Raw genomic sequence first — 18,136 nt, 5'->3', positions numbered from 1 at the left:
TGATTCAAAAATCGATTATCTCCAAACTTTACACCACCATTTGAAAATAAAGTGATGAAATATTTTCCGTTAGCAAACCTTTGCAACCTTGTATTTTATTATATATATATATATTTGAAAATTCATTAAATATTTATTAATGTGTATATGCATCTAATCCTTAGCCAGAGGAATATTCGCATAACGCGTCGTGTTTAAAGTTATTCTCGCAAAGATGGGACAAAGTGTGTAAATGTTATATAAATATTTTTAAGTTCACATATAACCACAACACGCAAAAAACACTTTTTACACCAATGCTACACGATAAATGCATTTTAGTCTTCCATTGGTTCCTCCTCTTCCTCTTGCTCATTCTCTTCAGCTGTACCTTTTTCTTCATTAGCGGTTTCAGCTTTGTTAACCTCATTTTTATCTTCGGCCTCATTGACCTTCTCAACATCTTTGCCTGAATCCTTTGATTTCTCTTTTTCCTTATTCTTCTCCTTTTCCTTATCTTTACCTTTATCCTTTTCCTTTTCCTTCTCCTTCTCCTTATCTTTGCTGGACTTGGTACTTTCTTTAGTTTTGTCCTTCTCTTTATCTTTATCCTTATCAGCATCCTTATCGCGTGCGCTAAACAAATTGAGCGTTCGAAATATTAGCAATAATAAAAACAACGGTTAACGGCATATCTTACCTATCCGATTTGTGATCCTTGTCCTTCTCACGACTAAAGTATGGTGCTACACGGCTGTAAATGAGCGAAAGTGTGCTATGCTGATCCCGATACTTACGCTGGAAACAAAAACAAGCGTTAAGTGCTGCCCGATTTTATAACTGTAATTCCAATCTACTTACATTCAGCGCGAATAGATCTTGATCTGCATCGGAGAGTTTACGTGTTAAGCTTTTAATTTCCGACTGCAAGTCTTTGACTTTGGTGGTTGACTTGGAATGATCGCGCTGCAAATCGGTATGTTGCTTTCTGAGATCGTTATATAATTTCTCCAAGTCGCCATAGTTCTTCTCGGTGCGCTTGATTTGCTCCAATAGCTTGCCAACGTGTATGACAATGCCATTATAGTTGACTAGACCTGTGCAGCGTGCAAAAATAATTATTTTCTTAATACTTACGAGGCAATTTAATATTAGTTGTTATGTAATTACCATCATTATCATTCGTGTCGTTATTGGAAGCGATGGCGTTCTCCTCACCGCTAAACTCATTCTCTTTCGGTATGTAGATGCAGTTGCCCTGTGCAATTTTCAGCAACTCCTCACTGGGTATATCGTCAGCATCCTCAATTTTGGGTGGTGCTTCGGTGGATTCCTCCTTGTCGGTTAGTTTTCTAAAATTTTTGAGATTCCACAATATTATACTATAAACTAAATGTAAAAAGAGCTAAAAATTACCGGTAATAAAATGATTGACGTATAGAAAGCTTTCCAAGCACACGACGTATTTGGCCACGCGATAAATTCAAACCCAATACGCTGAATAAATCCTCCAAATCTTTTTCAAAGACATAACCACAATGTGTGGTGTCGAAGTAGATGAAAGATAGCAAAAGCTGTGGCTTCACGACAATCATTTTCTTGTCCGAAACATGTTCACGCTCTTTTTCCTTCTCCTTGCCGTTGACGGCCGCCGACTTGTGCTTACGTTCGCCCTCAGCGTCATCGGCGGCAATACTACGTTTCGAAGCTCTACGTTCGGATATGGATTTACCGTTGCCACCGCCTTCTTCCTTGTTGGATTTCACATCGGCCGAGACCTTTGACTCTTCGTCGACTTCCATGGTTTGAGCATCGTCCGTTTTATTACCACCATTAGCGGTCTCTTCCTGTTTGTCTTTGGCGCCATCTGCAGTCTCATTGTTTTCCTCTTTGTGTAGATACATCTCTTTGTAAATGTTGAAACCAAAATCGCGCATTAACATTTCGTTAAACAACTCAGCGAATATGGACACCTGAATATATAAGAAATAAAAGATTTAGGTTATGTCAAGTGCAAGTGTCGAAAATTGGTGGTAGATGGAAATAGAAGTTGATAAAAAAAATTTATTAAATGTATAGTATAGTCTTTCAGTTCTCTTTATTAATATCATTTTACTATTACTTGTGTCGTACTAACCTCAAAGAAGCGCTCTTTGGTATCTTCTGGACCATAATCCAACAACACTGATAAAGACATCATTGAGCAATCGAATTTACCACCTTTAACGGTTTTGTTGGGATGTACAATAATATGTTCTTTAGTCGGCAATTTATAACGGCGAATTAACTGATTTTTCTCCTTTTCGTTCAATTCTTTGGGAGTTTCCTGTGTATTATAGCAAGGCAAATTAGGTTTGTTTGACGAAAACAATAAAGAAGATAATAATAATAATAATAAAATATAATAATAATAATAAAATATAATAATAATAATAAAATGCAATAATAATAATAATAATAAATAGAAAAATGTTATAATAAAAGGTAGTATATTACAAAAGCAATAAAAAAAAAATAACTACAATAACAAAAAAAAAATGAATAAATAAATAAAAATTCTAACCACAAAATTATGAAAAAAGTAAATTTCTACTGCATTGTTACCCGTGTAGAGCTTTCTTGTGCATAATATTAAAAAAATTGTAAAAATTAAATTAAGAGAAAATAAAAATATATAATAAAAAAATATAATAATATAATAAAAACAATATATTATATCACAATAAAAAATAACATAATAAAAAAATAAAAAAAAAATTGTATAATAAAAAAAATAATAATAATAATAAAAAAATAATTATAAAAAAATATAAAAAAATAATTATAACTGCGACAGAAAAAAATGCTTATTGCTTTGCTACCTCCGGGTTCTTGCTCGAGTCATATTCATCCAGTATGACTATGTCACTCATATCCACATCAATAACATCGTTCCACTCCTCTTGCTCTTCATTATCTTCATCCTTTGGCTTATCGTTTTCCTCTTCTTTCTGTTCGACTACTGCAGTTTTGGTTTCTGCTTTCTTGGCGCTTGTCTCAACCGTTTTAACGGGCGTTGGTTGGGCTTTGGCGGGCTCAGTCTTCGGAGCTGTTTTCTTTCCAGCCTTGTCCTCCGACTTTTCTGTGTTCAAAGCCTTAGCCAAACGTGCCATAACTATATTACGAGCACCTGTTGGAGAGAAGAAATATTTCAACAAATGAAAATTGTATATATAAGCAAAAAAAATTTCTTAGTAAAGCACCTTTTGATGATAGATTGCGTGCGGCTAACTCATCGCGTATGTCCTGCACCTTCATCGACTTCAAGTCCAATTTGGAATAATGTGTAGCTTCCGGTAGGTCGTTCTGAAATCAGCGACAGTCATTAAAATGAAATGCGCACGGAGCTTTTAACAGTATTTTGCTGCTTGTTTTCAATTATTCATATTCAATTTTTAGCTAGTATAAGTATTGTTAACGATACACATATAAATATGCACAATTGGGCTTGGTCACGAGGTGTATAGATTTTGACCGATTGCAGACCAACTTTGCTGCTACTTTTGATACATTTGCTTTTTAATTTAAATATATTCAAAGGGATATGAATATGAATTTCAAAATTTGAACAGAATCTGCGCATAAGCTGCGTGCGTGCTAACTAAACGGAGCGGTTCGGTTTGAAAGTCGGTCGTTAGGCTTAAATGCTATGCTGTTTTAGCAGGCGCAATTGCGTGCGCATGCGTTACAACGTGTGCCATTGCTGCGGGCGTTACATAAACGGCACGCCTTTACAAGGATTTACAAAACGACATGCATATATGTATATATACAATGTAAAACTTTATCCTTTTTTGGTGTTTTAAAAGGACAAAGGCATTTGTTTCTAAAACTAGGCGCTGCGGTTGGATAACAATTCGTTTTATGCTCGCTTTATAGGAAAGTGAGCATATGAAAGCGTAACCAAATCGTACGTGTACAGAAACGAAATCGACGAAACAGAAAAAAAAATTTGGTTCAGTACTTCTACAACGGCATACATACAAAACATACTAAAGAATCAAGAAAAAAAAAAAACGTATTTATGTTAATAACTTATAATTAGCATTTGCATGTGTGCCTTTAGATCATCACTGTTGTCGCCAGCAACGCTTATTTCTACCTCCTCTATAGTAATAACTTCCGTCGTGGTGTCCGCAGCAGCAGCAGCAGCAGCCTCGTCGTTTCCGTTCGATGTGACAGTTGTGGCTTCTGCGTCATTTTCATTATTTGCTGTGTTGTCGGCAGCTTCCATAGACTTGTCCGCATCATCCGTTGCAGTGTCGTCTGCATTTGCAGCATCAGCGGCAGCATCGTCACCCTCACCGTTTGGCGAGGCTTCTTCAGCTAAATCAGCAGTGGCATTATTGTTGGTGGCTGTCTTTGCAGCGACACTTCTACGCGCGATTACATTCTCCACGGCGTTCTTGTAGACTTGATTGAGCTCTTGCCATTGAGCAGTGTTCGGCATGCACGAATGCACATCGGGCAAATACATAACAACAGTTTCGATACGCGGTGGTGCGTCCTTCTTCTTGTGATCTTGACGATGATAGTGAAGCTCCACAAAACGATACCTATGCAAACAATTTCGAACAAGAGAAACCCCAAGCGATTACATCGTTCATGGATCATCGATTTTCAAGCGCCGTTACGACATTTGACCACATCGCATGCAGCCCCCGTCATATTGGTAGAAGTTGCAGCAGCAGCAGCGGCAGCGGCATCATTGATGAGTTGTTGTTGGTGTGTGGCGTGTTTTTGTTAAGTTACGGTTCACCAGCAGGCACGTCGTGTCGTTTGTGGGTGTTGAGTTTTAGCACATCGAACAACAATGAGAAAAAGTAACAAAATATTAGAGAAGGAACGCAGTTGCAATTAGCCACCATCGGTTCCAGTTACAGCCAGCCAAGCCACGTGCATTCAAATTGTTGATTTTTATGTTTCGTTGTACAAGTAGTTGATGTGTTGAGATTCGTTTCGGCCGTTCCGTTGGGTTGTTGTTGTGTGTGTCCGTCCCGAATGCAGTTTGTGAATTTGTTTTTTTGATAATTTTTATTGTTATTGTATATAATGAGTGCAATCACCAGTGAAATGGTGAAGCAAAGCAGACGCATTTACGAAACATGGAAAAGAAAGAAAAAAATCATAAGGAATGTGGAAAATTTTTATGTGCTCGATTTGATTTTTTTTGTTTTGAAGTTATTTAATTTTTTTTTTGTTTTTTAATGAGAGAGGGGAAACGTGGTTTACAATCACAATAGATATATATTGTCGTTAGGAAATAAATTTTGTATTCGTTGCATAAAATTTTGTGCACTTTGCTGTAAAGAATTATACTTTGTTAATAATAAATACAATGAAAATACTTTTTCAATTCAATAATTCATAACATACGGTTAATAAGAGTCGTGTACGTCTTTTCAATGCACGAAATGGCATACATTTGAAAACTAAAGTAGGAAAAATTACATAACCTATAAGTTAGTGGGCGCATTATAATTGTAAACTTTTCAACACAATTATTTTGTTTGCCAGTATTTTATGTGTAGATGGTAGACACCTAAACACCTATAAATACTATTTAATCGAATATGAGTACTCATAGGTTATTTCTATACTGAAAAGTGTGTTTTATAATAGGCGCTCGCTAAGTATATGGGAATGCACTTTGGTGTCAGAAATTGTACTATTTCATTTTTTAAACAAAAATAAAAAAAAAAAATAAAATAAAAAAATACACTACTTACTAAAATATATATCATAAGAGACATTGAAAATACATATAGATTGAATATGCTATAATACCAACTATGCAATATATAATATTATATTATACCAACTGATCAAATTTCATCCGGACTGGTTCATTTAACCGAAACGAAAAAAATTTTATTTTCGTATGAAGTTTGATGTTGTTGTTGCAGCAACTGTCGAGGGAACGGTATAAGTTTCATCTCCGTGAGTGATGAACTCGAAATAGTCTCTCAATTTTTGAGATATCGATTTGAAATTTTGAACACGTTCCTTTCTGCCCAAAAAGCTGCTCATTTGTCGGAACTGCCTATATCGGACTACAATAGCATATAGCTGCTATACAAACTGGTCTCTTCAAAATCAAGTTCTTATATGGAAAACCTTTATATGTATTTGGCAAGATATCTTCACGAATTTGGCATATTTTATTGTCCAAAAGAACTCTACAATCTCCGAAGAAATTGTACAGATCGGACTACAATAGAATATAGTTGTCATATAAACTAATTATCGAAATCCAGTTCTTGTATGAAAAACTTTTATATTTGGAAAGATATCTTCGCGAAATTTGGCATATTTTATTGCCCAAGTCAACGGTACAATCTCCGAAGAAATTGTTCAGATCGGACTACTATAACATATAGCTGTTATATAAACTATAATTGCTCAAAATCCAGTTCTTCTATGGAACATTTTTATATTGGATAAGATATCTTCACGAAATTTGGCATTTTTGACCAATCAAAATAAAGTTCTTATATGAAATTATTTATAATTGTGATGAGTATTATAACTTTGATGCAACCGAAGTTAAGGTTGATAGTTTTATTTTTTGTGGCAGTCCGGGTCAAATTTGATCAGACAGTAATTAAGTAAATATACCTCACACTATTGTTCTTGAACCAATGGCATTTTGCTGGATAAAGTATTTTGCGAATCCCTGATTTTTTCTATCAAGTCTCTATTTTAACCCCAAATAACTATTTGTCAAGCAACAAAAATTGGGACTTGAAATACTTTTAAATAACCTATAAAACCTATTTTCAATACTTTATATTCAACTGCAGATGTCCTGAACGGTTCGAATAAATTTGCATTTGAAATTTGCTATTTTTTCAAAACATCCTTATGAGATAGTTTCATAAGTGTTAGTTAAACTATTTAATCAATTGTTAATAACTGAGTACTAAGGAAACACTATTCTCACCCCATAATCAAAAAATAACATTTGCTTTTCGAAACATTCCTTTCAACTCCAATCCTATACATATAACATATAACTCCTCTTAGAACATGGCGTTCTTTCTTAATAAAATTCGTAATATCGCCCTAAAAATACCAGAAAATACATACCATTGTGTGCATTGTGACAGATCGATGCCAGTTAAAGCTTTGCAAGTGCGTATAGCTGTACGTATCAATACGGCCGGATCCTTATCAGGATTTTCACCATCAAGCGAGGGACTCCATGGACCACCAATCGCCATGGGCTCATTTCTTCCCCTAGTACCTACGAGGAAACTAATTAAACGTGAAGGATGCACCGTGTTCTGCTCGTTGTCATTATCGTCGTCTTCAAAGCATTTTTGATAAAGGTCGGCTATGGGTGGGCATGCCATAAGCATAACCTTAGCAGAATATAAATAATCTGCATCTGATGGCTCTAGTACATCGTTATTTTGCTCGAATGGCGAATCCACAATGCGATGCATTATATGAAACTGACATGGGCGGCGTAGTGAGAAAGCATTTTCAGGTGTGAAAACTTTAGGCCACAAGATGTTGGCATGAAAGAAGTCCGATGGAATGTACAATGTTGAGTAACGTTGACGTAACTCTTGCAAATCAGCAGAATTACTGGAAATTTTCAAATTAATATGTATCAAAATATATTTTCTAGTAAATGCGTTTTTTTTTTGTTAACTTACTAGGCTAATATGTTTTTGGGTATTTGCACCATATAGCGTCGAATAGCACGAGTACGACGTCCCTTCGCTGGTGGACGATGTGGACTGCGTTTAACACGATCCCCACGCTCTCTATCACGTTCGCGTTCACGTTCTCCTTCTTTTTCTCGCTCCTTTTCACGTTCACGCTCCCGTTCACGATCTCTACGTTCCAAAGCGTGATCAGGCTTGCCTTCAGGACGAGCACGTTCTCTTTCGCGTTCATGTTCACGATCTCTTTCATGGCCTCGTCCCATACCAGACATGGTACGTTCTCGACTTCGTTCATTATCTTCACGACGACGCTTCCGGTCTCTTTCCAACTGCTTTATGGAAAAAGTATATTTTTAATTTAAATATATGTTTTTTGTCGAAATATGTTTACTTACATCATCACTATCACGGGAGCGAATATTGCGTTCACGTTCGCGGCGGTCTCGGTCTCTGTCATTTCTTCGTTCACCACGCATAGGTGAGGAGTGGCGCGGTGAGCCATGTCGTTGTAGCTGCATCTGCGCCAGTTGGTATTCATTCGGTGGCGGTACGGCATTATAACCACTTCCACTTCTACCGCCGCCGCCGCTGCCCATTAAAGATGGCAATTGCTGAGTTTGGTGCGACATATTGCCACTTTAGAAAAAACAGTAAACATACATATAAAAATTTTATTTTTATATTGTAAATATATATAAATTAATAGCTTACCCCATTAGTTGTATCAGCGTTGCATTCCACTTAAATTGTCCGGTTGTAGAATAGGAGGCTTCGAACAATACGCGATCACCCAATTTAGGAATGGCTCCCTTACAAGCATTGCGGTAGAAAAAGACTTCATCGTTGATAAGTCCGCATTCATTATTGATTTTAGTTACGGTGCCTATAGAATTGGTCATCGTTTGTCCACCGGTATTTGGTTGCTGAAAAGCAACTGGGTTCAAAGATGTCGACCGCTGCTGTGGGTAAGCTACAGAGGGTGCACCGCCACCACCTTGCGAAAAAATGGCCGAATGTCCAAAAGCCGACTGGGAAGCAGCATGTTGTTGCTGCATAAACATTCCGCTTTGATTATTTCCGCCCTGATAAAAACCGCCTTTTCGCTGCCAAGGCTGATTTTGTTGGCCACCATAAGACATTATTATCTTTTTTAAAACAAATCTATTAGCAGAAAATTAAGTTTTTTCGTTAGTATTACACGCTTATACACTTTTCTTGCTATGCCGATAATTGCAGTTGTCAAACTTGACAGGGTGGTTTTTTACACAACGCAGTATTGCATTTGGATGGTAGTATTTATATTAAGGGTGTTCACGCTTTTCTTGTTAATTTGGTGATTAATTTTTTCGGAGATTGTACCATTATTTTCGATAATAAAGCGTGCCAAATTTCGTAAAAATATAAAAATGGTGCTATATGTCCGATGTTGTCGATTCCCACAAAAAAAAACAGCCTCTTGCGGGACTATATATATATTTTTTAGCGGTGTTATTATTGCGTATTTCGAAAGATATCAAGCAATATTTTTCATTACCTACTCTCTGAACGATGTGTTATGGATACTTAGTATATTTATAATATCGTTAAAACAGGTCTTACCTAGGCGAAAATTATTTGCACTGGTTTTTCAAAACTGAGTAACTTTTAGCAATATGGCAATCTAAACTTGTTACTACAAAAAAAAAGAAAATAAAATGTAATAAAAGTTTGTTTTGATGACAATTAAAATAAAAAAATATTGTAAACCAAATATATCAGTGGAAATACAAAATTTCTAGTTATGAGCGGCGCAAACGGAAGTAATCGCGTCGATGTTATCGGACGTCCGGTTGTTACAAGTGGGTACCCCTGCAATTCCTGTGTATGTACTTCAATTTTAAATTGCAATATGTTTTAGCCGAAAATCAAGCCAACAGCGCAATCGAAAAAGTTGCCTCTGTGACTTCGTTTATGTTATTTTTAGCCTTTTTCCCGATTTCAATATTTGTATGTCTGGTTGTAATGTTGGAATTCCAACGTGCAGTTGTGTTTCGTTTGGGACGATTAAGGTAAACTCACTGTTAACAATTATTTGAAATATACCCTTCCATACAGATTATCTTTAACTGTTTGTAAATATTTAGGAAGGGTGGTCCGCGCGGTCCGGGTATATTTTTCATTTTACCTTGCATTGATAGCATCGTTAGTGTCGACTTGCGTACGGTTTCAATTGATGTGGCGCCGCAAGAAGTACTCACAAGAGACTCAGTGACAGTTACACTCGACGCTGTCATCTATTACCGCATAGACGATCCTCTACGAGCAGTCATTCAAGTTGCTAATGTTATGTCATCGACAATGTTGTTAGCTCAGACCACGCTACGTAATGTGGCAGGCACAAAAATGCTCATGGAGCTATTGGCCGATAAAGAATCCATTTCTAAGTCTATCGAGGATATTTTAGATGTAGCAACCGATCCTTGGGGAGTCAAGGTGGAGCTTGTCGAAATGTAACTAAACTGCTTAACTGTATGCGTTGAGAAGTAGTTAACATCACTCCTTCTGATTTCAGCAAAGATGTTCGTCTGCCTTTTTCGCTGCAACGCGCTATGGCCGCCGAAGCAGAAGCTACACGTGAGGCCAAAGCGAAAATTGTTGCTGCAGAAGGTGAATACAAAGCGTCGACTGCGCTCAAGCAGGCTTCGGATATAATCGGAATGAATCCAATTGCCTTACAGGTATTTCTACTTTTCTTTCTTTCGAGATGAAATTGTAATATTTATTTTTCAGTTGCGGTACTTACAAACTATGAACACAATATCGGCGGAACGCAATTCAACAATTATATTTCCGTTTCCGATTGAGCTGATGGATATTTAGGTTTTTTTTTAATTAGAATTGTGGAACGAAGTGTTTTTTTTATTGATGTGTAATACCTTAAATTGGACGTATTTTAAAATCACCATTAGAGATCAAAATGGACTGAACACCTGAAAACCTTTAATCGTCTCATGTGAATAAACTGTGTCAACAGTAAAGTTCTTATCCATCTTGATGAATTATAATGTCCGTTTTGAATTATAATTTGATGATAATTTTTGCCGTATCTGAAGAAGTGAGCGAATTGTATAAATTATTTCAGCGAGATTCTTTAATTATCCTTGTTATCCATACTAAAAATTCCATGGAGGATGACAATTCGAAATTTTGGTACCACTATTAACAAATCATCCCGGCAGTCACCGGAATCGCCTCCTAGAAGTTTCATGAGGTCGACTAGACTTCGGACGCAACTAACTTCCGACAAGTACTGAGCCCCATTCACAGTGGAGCCATTAACACCTGCACCTCTCAGTGAATGGCGTATTTGGAGTCAAGCCACCACCCATTGCGAACGAAGAGCTCGACTTGCCGCGAGAGTGACCCTTGCGTAGAATCGTTCTGGAGCAGGTTAAACTTCTACTTATCCGGAATAGACCCTGACATATCAAATATATGTCCAGTGTGCAATGAGTCCCCACATGACACTCTTTGCGTGCCCTGCTAACTCTACTCTTCTGACACTTTTCTCCCTTTGCTCCGACCCGTCGAAACAGCACGTTTCCTGGTCCTAACGTCGACTCATCAGATGTTGTCATCGTCCATGTCTCTGCACCATACAGCAGGACGGGAATAATGAGTGCGATCTACAACTAGCAACCATGAAATGTAAACAGAGTACCCTATATATACAAGAAACTGAAAGCAAAAGCCAATAAAATAAAATGTCAATTGGAATAAAATTAAAGTCTTTCAGAATTCACATTTATTTTAATTTGTTTCGCAAAATTTTCAGTCAACAAAAGATGACTCGTCAGCGAAGAGAAGTCAAATATTTTGCAACAAGTGAGATTGCACACACAAAAACATCATATAATTGAGGTTGCAAAATATTTTCAGGTGAAAACAATCCACCCAGCGGCATCGAACAGGCCGTCGTCTTCATAAGCCACATATTGATAATACTAACGTTTCCGCTCTCGATCTTTCTGTCTCTGATCGTCCTATCCGAATATCAAAGAGCCGTCATATTTAGATGCGGACGTTTGAGGTATAGCTAATTTCCTTATTTTTTTCGTATATTATTATTAGAGACTTTATTACTTCGTTGCAGACGTGGTGGAGCACGTGGTCCGGGTCTAGTCTTTAGAATACCATGTGTAGACTTTTGTGTAAAAGTTGATTTGCGAACGACCTCGTACCATGTGCCAGCACAAGAAATTCTCACGAAAGATCATGTGACAATCAGCTTGGACGCTGCGGTTTACTATCGCATATTCGACCCCTTACTGGCGGTAATACAAGTAGAGAATGTGCATTTAGCCACCAGCATGTTGGCGCAAGCGACGCTGCGGAATGTAGCCGGACAGAAGCACGTTCTGGAATTGATGTCCGAAAAGGATGCGGTCTCAATGGCCATGGCGGCGTTACTGAAAAGCGCTACAGCACCATGGGGAGTATTAGTTGAGCGTGTTGAAATGTGAGCTCTTTAGTTTCACCAAAAATAAACCGTTAGTGATGTAAATGGTAATTTTCAGCAAAGACGTACGCCTGCCACTCCAATTACAGCGTGCCATGGCCGCTGAAGCCGAAGCTATACGCGAAGCAAAAGCGAAGGTGGTTTCAGCCGAAGGTGAATTGAGCGCCTCGAAATCTTTGAAGGCCGCATCCGATGTTATAGCAGCAAATCCCGTAGCGCTGCAGGTCGGTATCTATATAACGGTATATGAATAGTTTTAACTTCAGATTTTTAATCATCTTAATTTTAGCTGCGCTATTTGCAAACACTGAGTCTTATTTCCGGCGATCAGAATAAAAATATCATATTTCCATTCCCCGTGAATTTGATAAGACAACTAATGATAGGCAAGTGCGCCGAACCTAGTCAGGGAAGCTCATCCAAGAAACGAGCTTCAAGTAATCTAAAGGACGAGTTAGGTAGATGTCTTGGGCCGTTTTTTCAATGTCTCGTTAGCAACCATCATCTATTAAGTTCTGATTAACTTAACCAAGACTCATTCTTTTGGTGCTAGGCAGACATTGAAAAAGCGACCCTTACTATGTAAAAACACTTTTAATTGAATTTAATTTATTTAATATTAATAATTAGAAATTAACCGAGAGGTGGACGAAGCATTAGAGGAAGCATATAGAGTTTTGGACTGCAAAATTGTAAAATTATCACAAGAAAGCTAAAAGGAATATAAAAATTTGGGCGAGTACTTCAATCTACTCCGTTTGAAAAACGGCGGCTTGATTTGCAAAAATCTGTCGTAATTTAAATTATACGTAATATAGTAGTTATTTGGATAAAGGTACAATAAATATAATCGTATTATTTAAAAAAAAATTTGAAAAAGATCGATTCATCTGATCAAATTTGACCCGGACTGAGCCCATGACCATTGGGCAACGCATATAATTTAATGCTATGGCTAAGAATACAGCACGAGACCATGTGTAGAAGTTCACGCAAGTGAGGAAAGTTCTCTTACCGCCCTTCACTTGGGATTGGCCAGAAACGATTCTATTACATATGGCTCCAGCAGCTCACTACTTCCGGTCTTAGACTAAGTATCTTCTGGGTAGCCAAAACACATCCTTCCCCATGGTAGTGGGTTAGGGACGTAAAAAAACACACCAAAATATCCGTGCCGTTCGATACCAAACGAGGTTGGCTTCTTCAATCTAATCCTGGAGAAAATAATTCCAGCTGCAGAGTTTAATCGAGAAGGTACGATCTTTTATAGGAGTGTATCCGACTGAGTACCCAATAGAGAAGTTAAGTCCTCTCTCTACGAACAGAGACTAATTTCTACAAGTCACTCATCATTCCCGCCCTGCTATAAGGTGCAGAGGCATGGACGAAGACAACATCTGAAAGTCGACGTTACGAATTTTCGAGAGAAAGGTTCTGCAGAAGATTTATGGTCATTTGCGTATTGGCAACGGCGAATAGTGTAGTCGATAAAACGATAAGCTGTAAGAGATATACGACGACATTGACATACGAGTACATAGGTCAGCAAATTAAGAGACTGCGGCTGCGATTCAAGATCCTCCAATTGGTCTCCGTCTCGTCTCTGAATGCCTTATCTCGTATAAAACGATCAGAATGTTAGATATTGTAAAAACTATCGATACAGTTAGTATCAAAAATATATTCTACACTACAATTGCTTATGGTTTCTGAAACTAACTGATATTTAGTACCACCCTAGCCCTTCTTTACAACTATCTACATTTATTTTAAAAGGCAACATTTTGTTGAAAATATTTTTTATACATTGAAAACATTGAGTTTAAGCATTAGCTATGGCTGGCAATACATTTTCGAATATTTCTATGCCCTTCAAATAGACGTCAGCCTGCAAATACTCATCATTATCGTGCAGTAGAATCGGCGTATTCGCCATCGGACAGAAACACAAAGTTGGTGTATTCAATTGACGCACGTAACGACCGTCTGTGACGCCGGGCAGCACTGCGGTACGCACTTTCAAACCACTGAAAAAATTTTAAATAAATTGCTGCTAAATAATAAAAAGTTTGGGAACACCTGAACATACAGTTTTTTCAACGCATTTTGCATAGCAACCCAATAAAGATTGGTTTCATTTATAACCGTGGGCGGAGTTTTTTTGTCTTGAGTAGGGAACTTAATTATTATATCACCGCCAGCTTCTGCACACCAATCTTTGAGCTGCAATTAACAAAAAAATCAAATTAAAAATCCATAAGAATTATAAGTAACCATTTTGCTAACCTGCTTTTGTAGCGCCTCAAGATCTTCTTCGATACCCAAGCGTAGATCGAAAGTTGCCTCAATCACTGGCGGTACGACATTGTTCTGCAGGCCACCTTTCACTACTGTCAAATTAACAGTACTCACATTACCAAGATCTAGCAAGGGATCGCTGTTCAACTGATTTTCCGCTTTTTTTCTTAGCTCCAACATTTTACCGAGTATATATTGGAATTTTTCAGCAGCTGTATTTTTGTGCAACAAGGATCCATGTCCAGTTGTGCCACTTATAATGAATTGAACATCTAGACATAAAGTTAATAAATGATATTACGAAATTTATTCCAGCCTTTTGTTTTTGTACTTACACCAAATAGTCTTTTGCGCATAGTATACGACATATTCATCGTTTACGTTCACCACGCCTTCGTCTAAACAAAAACCGACATTCAGTTTTCGAAAATCATCGGTGTGTACGAAACATTTCATGCCCAGAATACCACTTATTTCCTCATCTGAAATATTTGTAAATGTAAGTAGTTCAAGCACTTTGGCATATATTTTCTAACATAAAATTCCTGAATATCTCCATTCCAAATCGAATTATCATACAATAATTTTGATGCTAAAATAACAATAATCCCACAACAGACCGCTTACCGGGCACGAAAGTGACGTGTATAGTTCGTTTGAATGCAGCGCCTTTCCTTTTAAGCGCTCGTATAGCTGCCAAGTACTGCATGCCCAAGCATTTTATATCCTGTGATCCACGCGCAAATATGCGTCCTTGCTCGTCTATCTCGGCAGCAAAAGGTGGATGCGTCCACTTTTCCGGATAAACCGGTACCACATCCATATGCGAATTGAGCATAATTGTTGGTAGTTCAGGTTGTTTGCCCAGCCATGTCATAATTACTATGGGCTTGGTAGGACCGCCTGGATAGCATATTTGTACAGGTAGACCCAAATCGTTGGCTTGCTTTTTCAAAAACTCCACACATGGTGCTATTTTTTATGCAAAAAATGTAAGTTTGAATTAACTTTAGTTTTTAACAATATACTCGTATATTATATATTGTATTTAACGTACTGTAATCTACATTTGGATGCACACTCGGTATTTGCAAATATTCGCGAAACAATTGTATCTCTTTATTGTTCTCCCAGTCGCTCATATTTTCAACCATAAATTTGAATTAATGAAAATTAATTTAGATTTTAAGTCGTAATTGGTTTTATGAAAATATTTTTTTGTTAAAGTGTGCGTATTATTTTTGCTATTAACTCTTATTATGCCCACTTGCACTTCAGGGCGCCCACCTGCTGAGTAAGTACCTATTGAACTGTTTGTTATCTCGCCGAACTTCTCATTATATACTATCAATGTGAACAGCAAGGAAGTAGGTAGTATATATTTTGCAGACATACCTGAGATTTATCGATTTTCTATAAATATCGATAACAATATCGATTAATACAAAATGTATCGATTTTAAATTTAAAATGCACAGATTTGGTTGAAAAAAGATATGGTTATCATTGAAGCATCATAAATGATTTCACTGACAATTTCGGGGAAGATAGTAGATCAGAGTGATGAAATTAAGTTCTTGAATGGAGTCATGTGTAGAATTTCACGAAAGTGATGGAAGTTCTCTGAGCGCCATTCATTTGGAAGTGGCCAAAAACGATTATTTTACATATGGTTCAAGCAACTCAGGACTTCCGGTCTTGGACGAAGTATTTTCTGGGTAGCCAAAGAACATCCGTTTGAAGGCGAGCTAAACTGAAAGGGGGAACCATCCCTCTCCTGAGTTGTGCGCTGGGTTTGAGACCCGCCACATAAAAAACGCCCTCAATGAAAACGAACCAACAGCTTCGGAAGAGAAACCCCTCTTTTGATGACGATCAAGCCGATCATTTACCATATAAAAATTTATAGTATATTTTTTAAGGTCTTCGACTTTTCCTTCGGGGTGTTACAAACTTCGTGGCAAACTTAATATACTCTGTTCAAGGTATAATTAACTTTTTGATAATAAATATGTATCGATATCAGGTATATCAGGTCAGCGCTATCACTTTCGAATTGCATTTTTTTCTTAGAACGTAATGTTTAACAAGTGATAAGGAAAGATTTGCATATACTTAGCTCAGGCTATATAACGGGTGTGTTATTAGCTTTCAGTCTCTTTTCTATCTATGAACCTTATCAACATCATTATATTATGATAAACAGTAATTATACAATTAAACTGAAATCCAGTGATCGTTACAAATGTTTATTTAGACTTAATTGAATGCATTTACTGCATATGCATATAATACAGTTATAACCGATTTTTATACTGTAAAAAATGCTTAGTAAAATTCTGTTACCAATAAAATTATATTTTTCATTTGGAAATTAAAAACTTTGTAAAAGTATTTAACATTTAGAGGGTTGAAAAGTTCTAAGGATTTTCCCAAGGAATTTTGAGAGTTTTTTGATTTCTTTTACCACCAAAAATTAATTCGAACCTCTACTGTTACCGATTATACTGTCTAAAGTAAGCAGTAGTCCAGATGCGGCCAGCTTTGAAATCGTAGAATTGTGTTCCAACAGAAGAATACCAGGTCAATAGGGGCTCGCTAGAAGCTTCGGGAGCTTAGTTGGAGGTTCTTATTAGTCCACCCTATAATTCGAACACGGCGCCTAGTGATTATTATACGGAGGCTGCTATATATATTTCTGGCCTAGGCAACACTAAGTGTTGCCAGGTGCAATCTGACATTTCCATTGGAAAGTTTGACATTTTTTAGCATAACATCACTCAGAACGTTTTGTCATTTAATCGTGAATTGTTTTATTTACAGGGAATTAAAAAATTCATCTCGGCCAAAAAATGGAATTAACTCGTGAACATTTTCGTGCGATCATTTTTCACAACTTTCGACGTGGATGATCACGACAAGAGTGCATCGATGAACTAAAATCTGTGTATGGCGACGAAGCACCATCGTATAGTATTGTGAAAAACTGGTACAACGAATTCAATCGTGGCCGACGCTCGCTCAAAGACGAATTCCATGAAGGTCGTCCAAAAACAGCCGTTGTGCCAGAAAACATCGATGCCGTACGTGAACTGATAATGCAAGACCGTCATGTAACATACCTTCAGATAGAGGCATGCCTATGCATTTCTCCCACCAGCATACATTCGATATTGCATGAACACCTGGCCGTAAAAAAGGTTTGTTCTCGTTGGATCCCGCACAATTTGACAATCGCTCAAAAAAAGGCTCGTGTGGACTGAAAAAATACGATCGCGGTGCTTCAAAAGACGTTTATAAGATCGTCACAGGTGACGAATCGTGGATCTATGCGTATGAGCCCGAAACAAAACAGCAATCGACCGTGTGGGTCTTCCAAGACGAGCCAAATCCAACGAAAGTTGTTCGTGGAAGAAGCACTTTAAAGCAAATGGTCGCCTGTTTCTTCGGCAAAACTGGTCATGTGGCGACTGTTCCGCTTGAGCAACGTAGGACGGTCAATTCTGAGTGGTACACCACCATTTGTTTGCCTGAAGTTCTCGGAGAAATTCGAAAAACGAACAAGGGAAGACGAATCATTGTGTACCATGACAATTCGAGCTCTCACACATCGGCTCAAACCAACGCCTATTTGACCGGCCAAAAC

The 18,136-nt window shown here is 37.5% G+C and overlaps 4 protein-coding genes across 7 annotated transcripts; 2 read left to right on the top strand and 2 right to left on the bottom strand.

Moving 5' to 3' along the window:
* Positions 1-60: 60 nt before the first annotated feature.
* On the bottom strand, positions 61-9,331 carry LOC105229767 (cell division cycle and apoptosis regulator protein 1). Of its 4 annotated transcripts, none has more exons than XM_019991605.3 (13): positions 8,406-9,331; positions 8,090-8,330; positions 7,683-8,023; positions 7,108-7,611; positions 4,079-4,574; positions 3,222-3,324; positions 2,841-3,148; positions 2,117-2,305; positions 1,396-1,952; positions 1,150-1,331; positions 841-1,076; positions 680-777; positions 61-615 (listed from the first exon to the last, which is right to left on the bottom strand). In XM_019991605.3, the coding sequence occupies exons 1-13, from the start codon at positions 8,831-8,833 to the stop codon at positions 318-320; spliced, it is 3,981 nt and encodes a 1,326-aa protein (XP_019847164.2). In that variant the 5' UTR covers positions 8,834-9,331; the 3' UTR covers positions 61-317. The 4 variants fall into 4 exon arrangements, with proteins under 4 accessions (XP_019847164.2, XP_011208506.2, XP_019847163.2 ...); XM_011210204.4 differs by having other exon boundaries at positions 4,121-4,574; XM_019991604.3 differs by having other exon boundaries at positions 7,683-8,026; positions 8,406-8,946.
* Positions 9,332-9,393: 62 nt separating this feature from the next.
* Positions 9,394-10,809, top strand: LOC105229766 (stomatin). Its single transcript, XM_011210201.4, has 5 exons — positions 9,394-9,532; positions 9,592-9,742; positions 9,818-10,183; positions 10,246-10,411; positions 10,464-10,809. The coding sequence occupies exons 1-5, from the start codon at positions 9,475-9,477 to the stop codon at positions 10,551-10,553; spliced, it is 831 nt and encodes a 276-aa protein (XP_011208503.2). The 5' UTR covers positions 9,394-9,474; the 3' UTR covers positions 10,554-10,809.
* A 167-nt stretch (positions 10,810-10,976) lies between these two features.
* LOC125778447 (band 7 protein AGAP004871-like) lies at positions 10,977-13,053 on the top strand. Its single transcript, XM_049456129.1, has 6 exons — positions 10,977-11,558; positions 11,613-11,763; positions 11,827-12,192; positions 12,251-12,416; positions 12,482-12,650; positions 12,823-13,053. The coding sequence occupies exons 1-6, from the start codon at positions 11,438-11,440 to the stop codon at positions 12,906-12,908; spliced, it is 1,059 nt and encodes a 352-aa protein (XP_049312086.1). The 5' UTR covers positions 10,977-11,437; the 3' UTR covers positions 12,909-13,053.
* Positions 13,054-13,930: 877 nt separating this feature from the next.
* Positions 13,931-15,785, bottom strand: LOC125778319 (aminoacylase-1-like). The gene is made up of 6 exons (XM_049455278.1): positions 15,548-15,785; positions 15,118-15,462; positions 14,826-14,972; positions 14,479-14,762; positions 14,282-14,415; positions 13,931-14,219 (listed from the first exon to the last, which is right to left on the bottom strand). The coding sequence occupies exons 1-6, from the start codon at positions 15,642-15,644 to the stop codon at positions 14,015-14,017; spliced, it is 1,212 nt and encodes a 403-aa protein (XP_049311235.1). The 5' UTR covers positions 15,645-15,785; the 3' UTR covers positions 13,931-14,014.
* Positions 15,786-18,136: the final 2,351 nt, after the last annotated feature.

This window comes from Bactrocera dorsalis, chromosome 4 (genome assembly GCF_023373825.1).
Source record: "Bactrocera dorsalis isolate Fly_Bdor chromosome 4, ASM2337382v1, whole genome shotgun sequence".
Classification (NCBI taxonomy): domain Eukaryota; kingdom Metazoa; phylum Arthropoda; class Insecta; order Diptera; family Tephritidae; genus Bactrocera; species Bactrocera dorsalis.
The sequence above is the reverse complement of the archived record's forward strand: the minus strand, read 5'-3'. Positions and strand labels throughout refer to the sequence as shown.

Coding starts and splice junctions, on each gene's coding strand:
- LOC105229767 (XM_019991604.3), bottom strand. CDS start 8,833: ATGTCTTATGGTGGCCAACAAAATCAGCCTTGGCAGCGAAAAGGCGGT. Junction 1,332..1,395: donor CGTCAATCATTTTATTACCG/GTAATTTTTAGC, acceptor CAAAAATTTTAG/AAAACTAACCGACAAGGAGG. Junction 1,077..1,149: donor CGACACGAATGATAATGATG/GTAATTACATAA, acceptor CACGCTGCACAG/GTCTAGTCAACTATAATGGC.
- LOC105229766 (XM_011210201.4), top strand. CDS start 9,475: ATGAGCGGCGCAAACGGAAGTAATCGCGTCGATGTTATCGGACGTCCG. Junction 9,743..9,817: donor TTTCGTTTGGGACGATTAAG/GTAAACTCACTG, acceptor GTAAATATTTAG/GAAGGGTGGTCCGCGCGGTC. Junction 10,184..10,245: donor AAGGTGGAGCTTGTCGAAAT/GTAACTAAACTG, acceptor TTCTGATTTCAG/CAAAGATGTTCGTCTGCCTT.
- LOC125778447 (XM_049456129.1), top strand. CDS start 11,438: ATGTCAATTGGAATAAAATTAAAGTCTTTCAGAATTCACATTTATTTT. Junction 11,764..11,826: donor TTTAGATGCGGACGTTTGAG/GTATAGCTAATT, acceptor ACTTCGTTGCAG/ACGTGGTGGAGCACGTGGTC. Junction 12,193..12,250: donor TTAGTTGAGCGTGTTGAAAT/GTGAGCTCTTTA, acceptor GGTAATTTTCAG/CAAAGACGTACGCCTGCCAC.
- LOC125778319 (XM_049455278.1), bottom strand. CDS start 15,644: ATGGTTGAAAATATGAGCGACTGGGAGAACAATAAAGAGATACAATTG. Junction 14,973..15,117: donor ACACGTCACTTTCGTGCCCG/GTAAGCGGTCTG, acceptor CAAATATTTCAG/ATGAGGAAATAAGTGGTATT. Junction 14,220..14,281: donor CAAAATGCGTTGAAAAAACT/GTATGTTCAGGT, acceptor AAATTTTTTCAG/TGGTTTGAAAGTGCGTACCG.